Raw genomic sequence first — 13,725 nt, 5'->3', positions numbered from 1 at the left:
TCTAATAATTTAAAAAGACATTTAGAAGTTTTAAAAAATTTCAAAAATAATTTACAACTTGAAAAGATTTCAAAACTTTTTAACAATTTCGAAAGTTATCAAGAAAATAAAACAATTTTCTTAAGATTCCTGGGAAATTTTTCAGTACATTTAAAGAATAATTTAAGTTAGTTAAAAACATGTTTAGAAATTCATCTTCTTTTTTACAAATTTCTTTTTTTTTTGTTAAAAATGCAAACTCTATGGTTAAACATTAACCTTTTTTGGTTGAAAATTTAACTATTTTGTTGAAAATTCGTTTTCTTTTTAAACGAATTCCACTCTTTTTGATTTAAAATTAAAATCTTTCTTTGTTTGTAGATCATATAATAAATGTTTCGTTCAGAATTCATCTCATTGGTTTAAAATCTAACTACTTTGTTAAAAATTCATGTATTTTGTTGAAAATTAATTTGTTTTATTTCATACGTGAACTGCTGTGTTAAAAATTCGTCTTTTTTAGACACATTAAACTGTTTTTTATTTAAAATAAAAATCATTTTTGATTGAAATATCAACTATTAAATTTTCCGTTCAGAATCAATCTTTCTTTGTTTGTAAATGTAATTATTTGGATGAAAAATCGTTTTTTGTGGTTGTAGAAATTTGCTTGAACTCACCAATTTGGTTTTAAATAAAGTTTATTGTAGAAAATTAATTTTTTCGCGTTAAAAAATCTAACTTCTTTGTCGAAATCCATCTTTTTGGGGAAAAATTAATTATTTTCGTAGAAAATTTATTTGTTTGATGTAAAATTAACTTTTTGGTTAAAAATTTATATTTATTGGTAAATTTTTTTTTTACTTTTTCATTAAAAATTCGATTATTTTGGATAAATTCAGCTTTTTAAAATTAAAAATTAAAATATTTGTTCTATTCAAATTTAAACTGCATATTATATCTTTCAATGAAAATTAATATTTTTGTTTAAAAATTCAATTACTTAATTAAAAGTTGATGTTCATTGTTAAAAATTCATTTTTTTTTTAATTTTAAAAAAAAATTTTTAATTTAAATTTATCTGATTTAAAACTCAACTATTTGATTTTAAATGAGCTTTTTTGTAGAAAACTGATATTCTTGGGTTAAAAAATCTAATTTTTTGGTCAAAATCAATCTTTCTTGATAAAAAATTAATCTTTTTCGCAGAGAATTTATCTGCTTCATGTAAAATTGATTTTTATAATTACAGTTTATATTTTCGGGTTAAGAAATGTAACTTTTTTTATTATTAATTCGTGGTTTTTTCCATAAATTCAACTTATCTTTATTAAAAATTAAAATAGTTTTTTTATTTAAATATAAACTATTACATTTTTCCATGAGAATTCTCCTTTTCTCTTGAAAATGTAAATAATTTGTTAAAAGTTTAACTATTTCGATGAAAATTCACCTCTTTTCTTTATTAAAAAATTAATCTTCTTCGTAGAAAATTTATCTGTTTGATTGAAAACTTAATTATTTGGTTTTAAATTAACTATTTTGTAGAAAATTCGTATTTTAGATTTAAAAAATTCAACATTTTTGGTTGAAATCCGTCTCTTTATTGTAGAAAATTTAGCTGATGTGAAATTGACTTTTTGACTTAAAATTGATATTTTTGGGTCCTTTTTAGGAATATGTCACTTTTTTAAATTCAAAATTAAAATGTTTTTTTTTTTAAATAAAATATAAACTATTATATTTTTAATGAGGATTCATCTTTTTGTTTGAAGATTTAAGAAATCGGTAAAAAGTTGAACTTTATTTGTCAAAAATTTATTTTTTGGACTAAAGATTCATAATTTTCGTTTTGAAAATTCATCTTATATGTAGAAAATTCAACTATTGTTTTAGAAAATAAAATGTTTGTTTAAGAATTCATTTTTTTCATTAAGAATTTAACTATGAGGTAGAAAATTATCTTTCTTCTTAAAATTTTTAATTTATCGTATCAGAAATCTTGAAAAATCTTTTTGAATTTTCTCAAGAATCTTACGAAAATTATGTTTATATAATTTATAAAACCTTAAAAAAAAACGTATTCCTATCAATTGCATAAAGATTTTCCTAAAACAAAAATCCAAAATCGGTCAAGAATTAGCTTCTGCAAATCATTTAGAACCTAATTTTTCTTTATTTAGCCCTACATTGGGCCGCTCGAATTTAGGAATAAAATTTAATTATTTTTAAAATATTAATTTGTAAGACTTACATCAGAGTTTCATCTGGGTCCATCAGAGGAGAAACTGCGGCACAAAGAGCGTCTGCGTTTGCCAGAAGTGCCTGACTTATTAAACCAGCACCTCCACTAACATCTGTAAAATTAAAATCAGTTAAATATTATTATCTTTGATCCAATATTGAAATTTCGAAGTTTTTATTTTTTGTTTAATTAAAAAAAAATTTTTAAAAAGACTAAATAGTAGTACCTAAATTATTCTGCTTACTTGGCCACATAGGCAACTGGACCAGAGGATTAATTATTGGCAGCTTCTTTATTTCTTCCGTTTTATCGACGGATTTTGCTCTTTCATGTCGAAGACTCATATTCGATCCTCCAAATCGTGCAGCCGAAGCTGCCAAAGAAACAACTTCAGATGGTTTCAATAAACTCCCGCTGCTTATTCGTCGCGTTGCTTGCGGCGAACATCCATAATCTGGTAGTTCGACACTTACTACAACAAAATAAAATTCAAATTCCCTTTAACTCAATGAAATTCGTCCAAATTTCACTGCATTCTAGGGAACACAGCGATTCCGTAATTCAATTTTAGTTAAAAAAGTGAATTTTCTTTCTTAAAAAATGGGATTTCATATATAATTTTCAAATAAGGAGATTAATTTTCTACCAAAAAGACGAGTTTTTAACGAAATACATCAATTTTCAACGGACCAGTTAAATTTTAAAAGAAAAAGATGAATTTTCAAATAAAATTATGAATCTTTAACTAGAACAGTTGAATTTGCAAGCAAAAATATATATTTGCAACCATGAAGATTAAGTTTTGCCAAAAAATACACATTTTCAACAAAATACAAAAAACATTTTTTGACTGGAATAATTAGTTACATTTTCAGTTCCAAAATAATAATTATCAACCTGAAAAACTAATTTTAAAACAAAAATAGTAACAATTTTAACCAAACTAATGGATTTTCAAATAATAATTATGGTGAATCTTCATTTAGAATAGTTGAATTTTAAACCAAAAAGATGAATTTTCAAGTAAAATTAGGAATCTTTAACTAGATAATTTATCAACCAATAATTGAATTTTAATTAAATTTTTTCAAGTTTAATAAAACAGATGAATTTTTAACTAAAATGATGAAATATTCAACTGAAATAGTTACATTGCTAGTTAAAAAATTAATTTTCAACAAAAATAAAAATTAATATTGAAAAACAAATTTCCTACAAAACTGTTTTGTAGAAAAATATGACAAAAAATATGAATTGTAAACAAAAAATGTAATATTTTATATATCAAATAAAAAATATTTTAATTTTTAATCCAAAACATTTGATTTCACCCAGAAAGAGACGAATTTTTAACACGAGTTGATCTTTCAACTAATCAAAATTTTACAACCAAAAGAGAGAGAAAACTGTAGAGAAACTGTTGAATTTTCAAGCACAAAGATGAATATTCAACCAATTACTAAATAGTTTAAATTTTATTTTGAAAAAAGTAATGTTTAAAAACTGAGACAAAAGAAATAATTTTCAGCCAAAGCAGACACATAATTTCAAACAATTAATTTTCAGTTAAAACCAATTGAATTCAACCAAAAAAGAAGAATTTTTAATTAAGAAAGATTTTTCAGTCAAAAGAAAGAAAAAATTGCAGACAAACGGTGGAATTTTTAAGCAAAAAGATGAATTTTTAACCAAGAAGATTAATTTTCTACCAAAAAGAACGAATTTTCTATAAAATACATGAATTTTCAACTAATGTAGTTTAAGTTTTATTTTAAAAAAGTTAATCTTTAACTAAAATAAAGAAATATTCAACTGGAATAGTTACATTTTCAATTTTAAAAAATGTGAAACAAAATAGTTCAAGGTTAAACTAGAATAGCTAAATTTTCAGTAAAAAAATTAAATTTCAGAAAAAGAAAAAAAAAGAATTTTTAACAAAATAGCTCATTTTTTCAATTAAATTTACATTCAAAGAAAGATTAATTATGAACGACAAATGTAAAATTGATATTTCAACAAAAAATTATTCTAATTTTCAACCAAAAACAATTGGATTTAACGAAAAAAGAAGAATTTTCAACTAAGAAAGATTTTTCAGCCAAGAAAGTGAAAAAATGGCAAACCCACTATTGAATTTTCAACAAAATACATGAATGTTTAACAAGATACTTAAGTTTTCAACTAAAACCCATCAATTTTTAACTAAAAATGGATGTTAAATTTTCAGTGTAACAATTAATTTAAAACAAATCATTATCAACAAAATACAAGAATTTTAAACTAAATATTATCAACTTTTTAATCAAATATTGAGTTTAATTTTCATTTACAAAAATGAATTTTTAACTAAAATCACGGAATATTTAACTGGAATAATTACATTTTAGGTTAAAAAAATTAAATTACAGCCAAGAAAAAAACAATTTTTTTTAACAAATGAGCTCATTTTTCATTTTTTTTCAATTAAATTTTCATTTCAAAAAAAGTTTCACTCTGAATGAAAAATTTAATAATTGATAATTCAACGAAGAATTATTTTCATTTTCAATAAAAAAATTGAATTCAACCAGAAAAGAAGAATTTTTAATAAAGAAAGAATTTTCAGCAAAGAGAGAGAGCAAAATTGCAAACAAATGATATAGTTCAATTTTCAATGAAAACAATGAATTTCAAATTTAAAAAAAAGGAATTATGAACAAAATACATTAATTTTCAACTAAAATATTTCAATTTCAATTGAAAATAGTAGATCTTTAACTAAAATGATGGAATATTCATCTGGAATAGTCACATTTTCAGTTTAAAGAAAAAATAATTTGAAAACAAAAAAAAAATTTTCAACAAAATAGTTCAAGTTTAAACTAGAAACGTTAAATATTCAGTAAAATAATTAAAGTTAAAAAAATGAAAGTTTAACAAAATAACTCATTTTCTAATTAAAATGACATCCCAAAAAAGATCAACTCTGAACGAAAAATGTAATTATTGATATTTCAACCAAAAATTGAATAGTTTAATTTAAATGAAAGAAGCGTTCTTTTAAATACAATTACGGAATATTCAACTAAAATAGTTACATTTTAGGTTAAAAAAAAATAATTTTCAGTCAAAAACACAAAAACAAATTTTCAACCAAATAGCTCAAGTTTAAACTATAATAGTGAAATTTTCAGTAAAAAAAAATTAAATTTCAGCCAAGAAAAAACGAATTTTCAAGAAAATACCTCATTTTTGTTATTAAATTTTCATTTCAGGAAAGATTAATTATGAGAAAAAAATTTAATGATTGATATTTCAACAAAAAATTATTCTATTTTTCAGCCAAAAACATTTGAAATCAAGAAAAAAAAAGAATTCTTAACCAAGAAAGATTTTTCAGTCAAGAGAGAAAAAAAACTGCCAAACAACTATTGAATTTTCAACAAAACTAAAACCGATAAATTTTTAACCAAAAATAGAATGCTTAAATGTTCTGTGGAAACAATTAATTTAAAACAAACAAAAAAAACGAAATATGAAGAAAATATTTAAATACAATACAATAAACCTACTTTTGCAAATAAAGAGTCATTATTATTCAAGTATATATTTTCAATCAAAAAATTATTAAGCAGTCTCTCGAAAAAAATGGCTTGTCTTTAAAAATAATTCTCTGAAATTTTCCAAGCTTTTTCCATCAGTACAAAAATTCCCTGATAATTCAAGGTATTCCAGGTAGGGTAGATATCCAGAATTAAAAAAAAATTACATTTCTCCATACTTCCGCTGCATCTGCTCATATGCGAACTGAGTTTACAGCCCTCATTTTCATACGGACTTCCATTCGAGCCTGAAGGACTTGGCGGGTCAACAATAACGCTAATAGTCGGTGGAAAATTTTGCACAGGATCGTTCGTTGCATTCATTTCCGAGGAAACCGTAAAACAGCATACAGGACTTAGCAAATTGGAAATTTTCTCTCCTTCTGCCCTTCCCTTCTCCTTCTTGCCCTTGTCATTATTCTCATTCGAATTAAACATCATTGAATTTGACGGAAGTCCCATACTTTTCGCCTTGAGCAAAGTTTCCCGATCGACTCTCACATTTCTGGCAGGTCTTTTGATTGATCTTCTCGCGATGTCACTTCCCTCCACAAATTGCGCGAGACTGCAATATTTCCTCGGCTTTTCTGCATTCTCCGACTCGAGACACTCTCTCACCGAATCGTATTTCTCTCCGAGCATTGTGCTCAGCAAATCTTGACCCAAGGAACTAAAATCGTCGATTATACTTTCCGATTGACTCTCGCACGTTTCCGAATTTTCGGGAGAATCTATGTGTCCGAATTCGGAAATGTCGGATTGCTTCGTTGAATCCAGAATGTCGCTGTCTAGATTGCCTGAAAAGCCTTAGAGTAATTATCCAAAAAACAGATATGTAGTTTCCAGTTTTGGCGATTTTAGTTCAATGCTGGCATTTCAGGACTCGAACTCACTCCAGCCATAAAAAATAGTGTAATAGTGTCACATTAGGATGATCCACAAAACACTTTTCGAGCATTTCCGGAGAAAGAAAATCCGTAATTTTTTGTTTTTCGAAATTCGAATAATAAACCTCCAATGGTACATTGGTGCGAATTCGCACCCGAAGTTTTTTCATTCAGATGGCATTTACACAAACAAAGCTTCAGTCGATTATACCCACATATATTAAATATATATGTTAAATATGTATGATATATGCTAGTTGTTTATTATATGTTCAATATATTAAATATTTTATATTAATATTGAAAACAAACCAATTCGCACCAGTGTACCGTTTGAGGGTTAACACGTGCCACCGGGCACTTCAAAATCCCATTTAATTAATATGGGGAAATTTGGAATTTTCGAAAAATTGAACTCACGTTCTAGGGTTTCATCGAAACGTGCCAAGTTTTTTAGAGATTTAAGAGGAATATCTACGAAATAAAACCATATTAATAACTTTCATTTCCAACCCATCTGCACCCTCCCCGCAGCGCCCCAAATTTGACCCAAAAATTAAAAAACTACATTTTTATGTATTATTGTTACTTTTTAGCAATCTCCGTTCTCTTTATCATAAAAAGAATTATATAATAGTACTGTAGCTAAAGCTTATTCTCTTCCAAAAGTATTTAAACCAGATTTGAAATGGAGATTGTTTCCACAATTGGTTCTCCTACTTATAACTTAGCCAAATATATTTCTAATGTTTTAAAACTAGTTTCAGGCAACACAGAATCATTTGTTAAAAATATCTGGGAATTAAAGGACACTAAATCAAATTAAAGTTGCTTTAACACATTCCTTTGTTGCATTGGAAATTGTTTCAATGTTTGATAACATTCCATTAGATCTAGCATTAGACTGCATCGAAGAAAAACTAATACAAAATAAAAATCTAACTAAAATAACGAAAAATTAATTTTTAGTCGCTACTAGAACTGTTTTAAATAAAATGGTTTTCCCTTTTAATGGAAAATATTATAAACAATTAAATGGTTGTCCTATGGATTCACCATTGTAACCTATAGTTTCAAATTTGGTTTTAGAAAATGTTGAAAAAAGAGCTTTGGAAAAATTGAATTTTAAACCTATTTTATGTAAAAGTTATGTGGATGATATTTGAGCTATTGTCCTTACTGAAAAAATGGCCGATTTAATAAATACTTTTAATCGTATTGAAACAGGGTGGCGTTTTAATCGAAGAAAAAAATTCCCGTGTCATTTCCCAGTTTTTTCACGGTTTGCAAACATTTTTCACGGCCAACGAAATATAAAAAATCAAACTATATTCTAAACATTTTTCCATATAAAGTAATAAACAATAAACAACAAATTAAAGCATTTAAAGTGGAAACCTTGAATTCCAAAATTTTTAAATTGAAGTTTAAAAGTTTTTCAATTCAAAAATTGTGTATTCCAATGCTCAAAAATTTACACGTACCAAATGAAAGGTACTAACACTTTTCAATTAAACAATGTTGAATGAAAGTTCAAAAAATATAAATCCACGTTAACATTTTCAATAGTCTAAATATTTCGTAACGATTTTAGATATAATCCAAAGACTCTACAAAGATTTCAATGATTTCCTAAATATTTCAAAGATTTCACAAAATTTTCGCAAAGATTTTGGTTCGATTTAAAAGATTTCAGAAATTCTTGAAAGGGTTTCTAAAGATATCACAAAGATTTCAATGGTTTCCTCAGGATTTCAAAATTTCGGAAAGATCTAAAAGATTTCAATTATTTCACAAAAATTTCAGATAGATTTCTAAGAGTGTACGAAGAATTCAGTATTTTCCCAAGAATTTCATAAAGATTTCAATAATTTCACAAATATCATCAAATATTCCAAATATTCTGCACAGATTTCCAACGATTTCACAAATATCCTAAGGATTTCCAAATTTCGAAAAAATCTCGGACAAAAATATTACAAAGATTTCAATAATTTCAGAAATATCAACAAATATTTCACAAATATTTAAATGATTTTACAAGGATTTCAATAATTTCACAACTATCAACATTTTCAAAAATATTTTAAACATTTCGCAAAGACTTCCAAAGATTTTTTAAAGATTTCACAAATATTTAAATGATTTCACAAAGATTTGACAAAGATTAAAAATATTTCGTAAAGATTTTAGATAAATTTCAAAGACTCCACAAAGATTTCCCAACCATTTCAATGATTTAAAAAACAAATTCGGATCGATTTAAAAGATTTCACAAATTCTTCAATGGTTTTCTAAGGATTTCAGATTTTAAATATCTTGAAAAGATTTCCAAAGATATCACAAAGATTTCAATGGTTTTCTACGGATTTCCGAATTTCACGAAAACTTCGGACAGATTTAAAAGATTTCAATTATTTCAAATATTCTGCAAAGATTTCCAACGATTTCACAAATATTTAAATGATTTTCCAAGCATTTCAATAATTTCACAAATATCAGACAAAATTTTCAAAAATATTTCAAATATTTCGCAAAACTTTCAAAGATTTTTTAAGTTTTCACAAACATTTGAATGATATCACAAAGATTTGACAAATATTTGAAATATTTCGTAAAGAATTTAGATATATTTCAAAGACTCCACAAAGATTTCAATGATTTCTCAAACATTTCAAAGATTTCACAAAGATTTTGGATCGATTTAAAAGGTTTCACAAATTCTTGAAAGGGGTTCAATAGGTTCCTAAGGAGTTCAAAATTTCGCAAAAATTTCAGTCAGATTTAAAATATTTCAATTATTTCACAAAAAGTTTAGATACATTTTAAAAAGTGCACGCAGATTTCAGTGTTTTCCCAAGAATATAACAAAGATTTCAATAATTTCAGAAATATCAACAAATATTTCAAATATTCTGCAAAGATTTCAGAAATATTTCACAAATATTTAAATGATTTTACAAGGATTTCAATAATTTCACAAATATCAAATATTTCAAATATTCTGCAAAGATTTCCAAAGATTTCACAAATATTTAAATGATTTTTCAAGGATTTCAATAATTTTATAAATATCATCAAAATTTTCAAAAATATTTCGAATATTTTGCAAAGACTTCCAAAGATTTTTAAAGATTTCACAAATATTTAAATGATTTCACAAAGATTTAAAAAAGATTAATAATATTTCGTAAAGATTTTAGATAGATTTCAAAGACTCCACGAAGATTTCAATGATTCCCCAAACATTTCAAAGATTTTACAAACATTTCGGATTGATTTAAAAGATTTCACAAATTCTTCAATTTTTTCCTGAGGATTTTGGATTTCAAATATCTTGACAAAATTTCCAAAGATATCACAAATATTTCAATGGTTTCCTAAGGTTTTCAAAATTTCGCGAAAATCTCTGAAACAAAAAATTCAGATAGATTTCAAAGAGACCACGAAGATTTCAGTGTTTTTCCAAGAATATCACAAAGATTTCAATAATTCCACAAATATCAAATATTTCAAATATTTTGCAATTTCACAAATATTTAAATGATTTCACAAAGATTTGACAGAGATTTAAAATATTTCATAAAGATTTTAGATAAATTTCAAAGATTTTACAAATATTTCGGAAATATTTCGGATCGATTTAAAAGGTTTCACAAATTCTTCAATGGTTTTCTAAGGATTACAGATTTTAAACATCTTGAAAAGATTTCCAAAGACATCACAAAGATTTCAACAGTTTCCTAAGGATTTCAATTATTTTAAATATTTCGCAAAGATTTCAGATTGATTAAAAAGATTTCAATTATTTCACAAAAACTTCAGATAGATTTCAAAGAGTGCACAAAGATTTCAGTGCTTTCCCAAAAATTTCACAAAGATTTCGATGATTTCATAAGTATCAAATATTCACACAAATATTATCAATCATTTTAAATATTTCGCAAAGATTTTCAAAGATTTCAGAAAGATTTTACGAAGATTTTAGGTAAATTTAAAAAAAAAATTCAAACATTCCGATAAATTTAGATACTTCTCTGATTGTCGTCGTTCAAAAACAGTATAAAATAGTGTAAACAGTGCGGTCAGTCCGAGACCTGCATATTATTGTAGCCAATAAGGGAAAAAGTTTAAAACTATTTCGAAGTGAAAGTGAAGAAATAGTGGCATTATTATTTTTTCAAAATAATCGCAAAATGAAGGCATCCCTAAAAAAAGTGTCAAATAGTCTCAATAGTGGCGATGAGTTCGAGCCCTGGAATTTTTTAAAATATTAAAATATTTGTTTAAAAATTAATAACATAATAACCCTTACCGATCTCACTCTCGCTATTTTTAACAGTGAAGCTTTTCGAGTCGAGTGTATCCGAAACCAAACTTTCTGAACTGACTATACTGTCGCTGCAACTGCCCTTCACAGGATCGATCTTTGTATCATTTTGTACTCTGTTCATATTGTCTGGAGAAGCATTTCTAGAGTCTATGGAATCCGAATCAGGAGAAATCATCGCGTCCTGAATAGTTGTATCATCAGTTGGAGAACTCGTATCTAAACTTGTGGGCGTTACTGTAACTTGAATATCGGACTGAGTTTCAACCTGAACCTCTTCTGTAGCTGGTTGCTCGCCATTCATCAATTTCTCCTCCTCTTCTAGCTTTAATTTTTTTAAGGCTTTTTCCATGACTGGAGCTTCGAAACTGAAGGCTCTGGAATTAAAAAGTTTGAAATTATTTATATTTCCAAGTGTCAGGCTCGGCACTCACTTCAGAGATTAAAATAGTGTAAACAGTGTCACGAATTTGAAAAAATATAGTCAAAAATAATGCCAACAATTTGTTAAAGTGTTAAACTTATGTTTAGTCTGAATTAAAAAATTTGTAGTCGGAAATAAACAATTGTTCAATGAAAAATGAACTTTATTTTTTAGGCAAAAATTACAGTTTCAGGGTGGCCGTTTAAATCGAAGAAAAAATTCCCGAGTCATTTCCTGGTTTGCAAACATTTTTCACGGCCAATGAAATATAAAAAATCAAATTATATTCTAAACATTTTTCCATATAAAGTAATAAAAAATAAACAACAAATTAAAGCATTCAAAGTGGAACACTTGAATTCTAAACTTTTAAAATTGAAGTATAAAAGTTTTCAATGAAAAAATTGTGTATTCAAATGCTTAAAAATTTACGCGCACCAAATGGAAGGTAATAACACTTTTCAATTAAAAAATGTTGAACCAAATGCAAATAAACTGAAAAATTTAGAACTTTTATAAATTATAGAGTTCAAAGATTCAGATTTTCAAAATTATATTATTTTAAGTAATTTTACGCTACACATTAAAAATTAAAAAATAATTTTTTTAACTTAATAGTTCTTAAATTAGAAGTTAAATTATTTTTATTTTAAATAGTCTAGGCACCCTTCAAAAGCTTTAAAATTTTATTTTATAATCTTGAGAAATCTAGGAGTGGTTTTAAATATTCCAAATTCAAAATAATTTTTGAATTTTTTTTCGGAACTTTTAAATAGATTTCAAAATGATTTGAATTATTTTTATAACTTTTAGAAAATCCTGCAAATTGAAAATTCTAATTAAATTTAGAACTTGAAATAATTTAAAATACTTTCAGCCAAATAAAAAATAAAATGTAGATTTTTGTAAATTTCAAACAAAAAATGTAGCATTTTTTAAATAATTGTATAGTAATAATAATAATTTAAATTTCTTGAAAAGATTTTAAAAGATTAAAAAAATTATAAATTAATTAATTAATTATAAATTAAACACTTTTTATATAGAACAATTAAAATTGTAACACTAAAAGTTTAAAAGTTCTTCGGAAATCTAAAGATTGAAAGCTTTCTATGTAAAACAATTCAGTTTAAAATTGTTTTCTTTTAAATATTTGGTTTCAATTTACTCGTCTTAAATGAACAGTAACATATTGCTAAATATTAAATACTTCTTCTTTTTCTACATTAAGAGATTTTAAATTAAATGGGATAAAAATTAAATAATTTAGACCCACAATATTTTTAATTTAATAAAAACCTTTAATTATGACTATATTATTATGGATTTATTTTTAAGTTGAAAATAGTAAAACGCATGTTCACATTTTTTAATGGCTAAAAAAATTAATAGAAACAATATATTATTAAATTTAATATAAAAAATAATATAAAGGAAAACCTGAAACTCTGAATTAAAAATATATTATTGATAAATCTTGAGAATTTGAATTTAAAAATAAAATTATCGGAATAAATGATCTATTAATTTCAATTCTTATCAAGACTTTTGGATTGGAACAGTTACAATCTGGAAATTCTCACATTTTGAACGGATCTACAATTGCTTGGTCAAATTAATTATTGTTCGGATTTCTTTACTTAGAGTACAGATACATTTTAAAAATAATTTATTTATATTTACAGTTGATAAAATTAAACTGTTTTTAACAGAAATTTTACACTTCAAATTCGTTTAATATTCAATTGTTTAAATCTTCAAAACTGCAATTTAATTATTGGAAAAACTGTTAAAATCGAACTTGGGCAGATTTTTCTTCTGAAAATTCGTAAAATTCCCGGTTTTCCTGTCCGCCGGCTACCCTTTTTTTATCAAAAAATCTTCGATTTTGAAAAGTGATAATTTTTTTTAACCTTTAAAACTACATTTTAAAATTCTTTAAATTAAAATATATACTTTTAAAAATTAAAAATATAAAATGGAACATTTTTAAAGTAAAATATTTTTGAATTAATTATTCTAAACTGAATGATATAATAATTAATAAAAATCACAATTTAAAAAATTATTAAAAAACGGATGAAATCAAATTTAGACATTTTTATTCTAAAAATTTTGTGAAATTCCCGGCAAAAAAAATAAAATCACTGTCATTTTCTGGTTTTCCCCGGTCTCATAAAATTCCCGGTCAGGCAGGGCCCTACACTTGAAATCTCGAAAACACCTTTCGAGGGCGAAATATGTTTGTGTCTTGTTTTTCAAAAATCCCTATATTTTTT

General features: G+C 25.1%; 1 protein-coding gene across 5 annotated transcripts in view; it reads right to left on the bottom strand.

The window, feature by feature from the left end:
• LOC117168299 (diacylglycerol kinase eta) overlaps positions 1–13,725 on the bottom strand; it is a 71,246-nt gene that overhangs the window by 23,713 nt on the left and 33,808 nt on the right. For 2 of the 5 annotated variants that reach the window (XM_033353838.1, XM_033353840.1), the window contains exons 12-15: positions 11,008–11,399; positions 5,973–6,611; positions 2,451–2,696; positions 2,234–2,336 (exon numbers count right to left, since the gene is read on the bottom strand). In XM_033353838.1, coding sequence (XP_033209729.1) covers positions 2,234–2,336; positions 2,451–2,696; positions 5,973–6,611; positions 11,008–11,399 — 1,380 coding nt within the window. The remainder of the gene's footprint in view (positions 1–2,233; positions 2,337–2,450; positions 2,697–5,972; positions 6,612–11,007; positions 11,400–13,725) is intronic. The other 3 variants (XM_033353839.1, XM_033353842.1, XM_033353841.1) reach the window with 3 other exon arrangements.

The sequence above is a fragment of the Belonocnema kinseyi genome, chromosome 2 (genome assembly GCF_010883055.1).
Source record: "Belonocnema kinseyi isolate 2016_QV_RU_SX_M_011 chromosome 2, B_treatae_v1, whole genome shotgun sequence".
Taxonomy (NCBI): domain Eukaryota; kingdom Metazoa; phylum Arthropoda; class Insecta; order Hymenoptera; family Cynipidae; genus Belonocnema; species Belonocnema kinseyi.
Note: the sequence above shows the minus strand (reverse complement) of the source record. Positions and strands in the feature narration are given on the sequence as shown.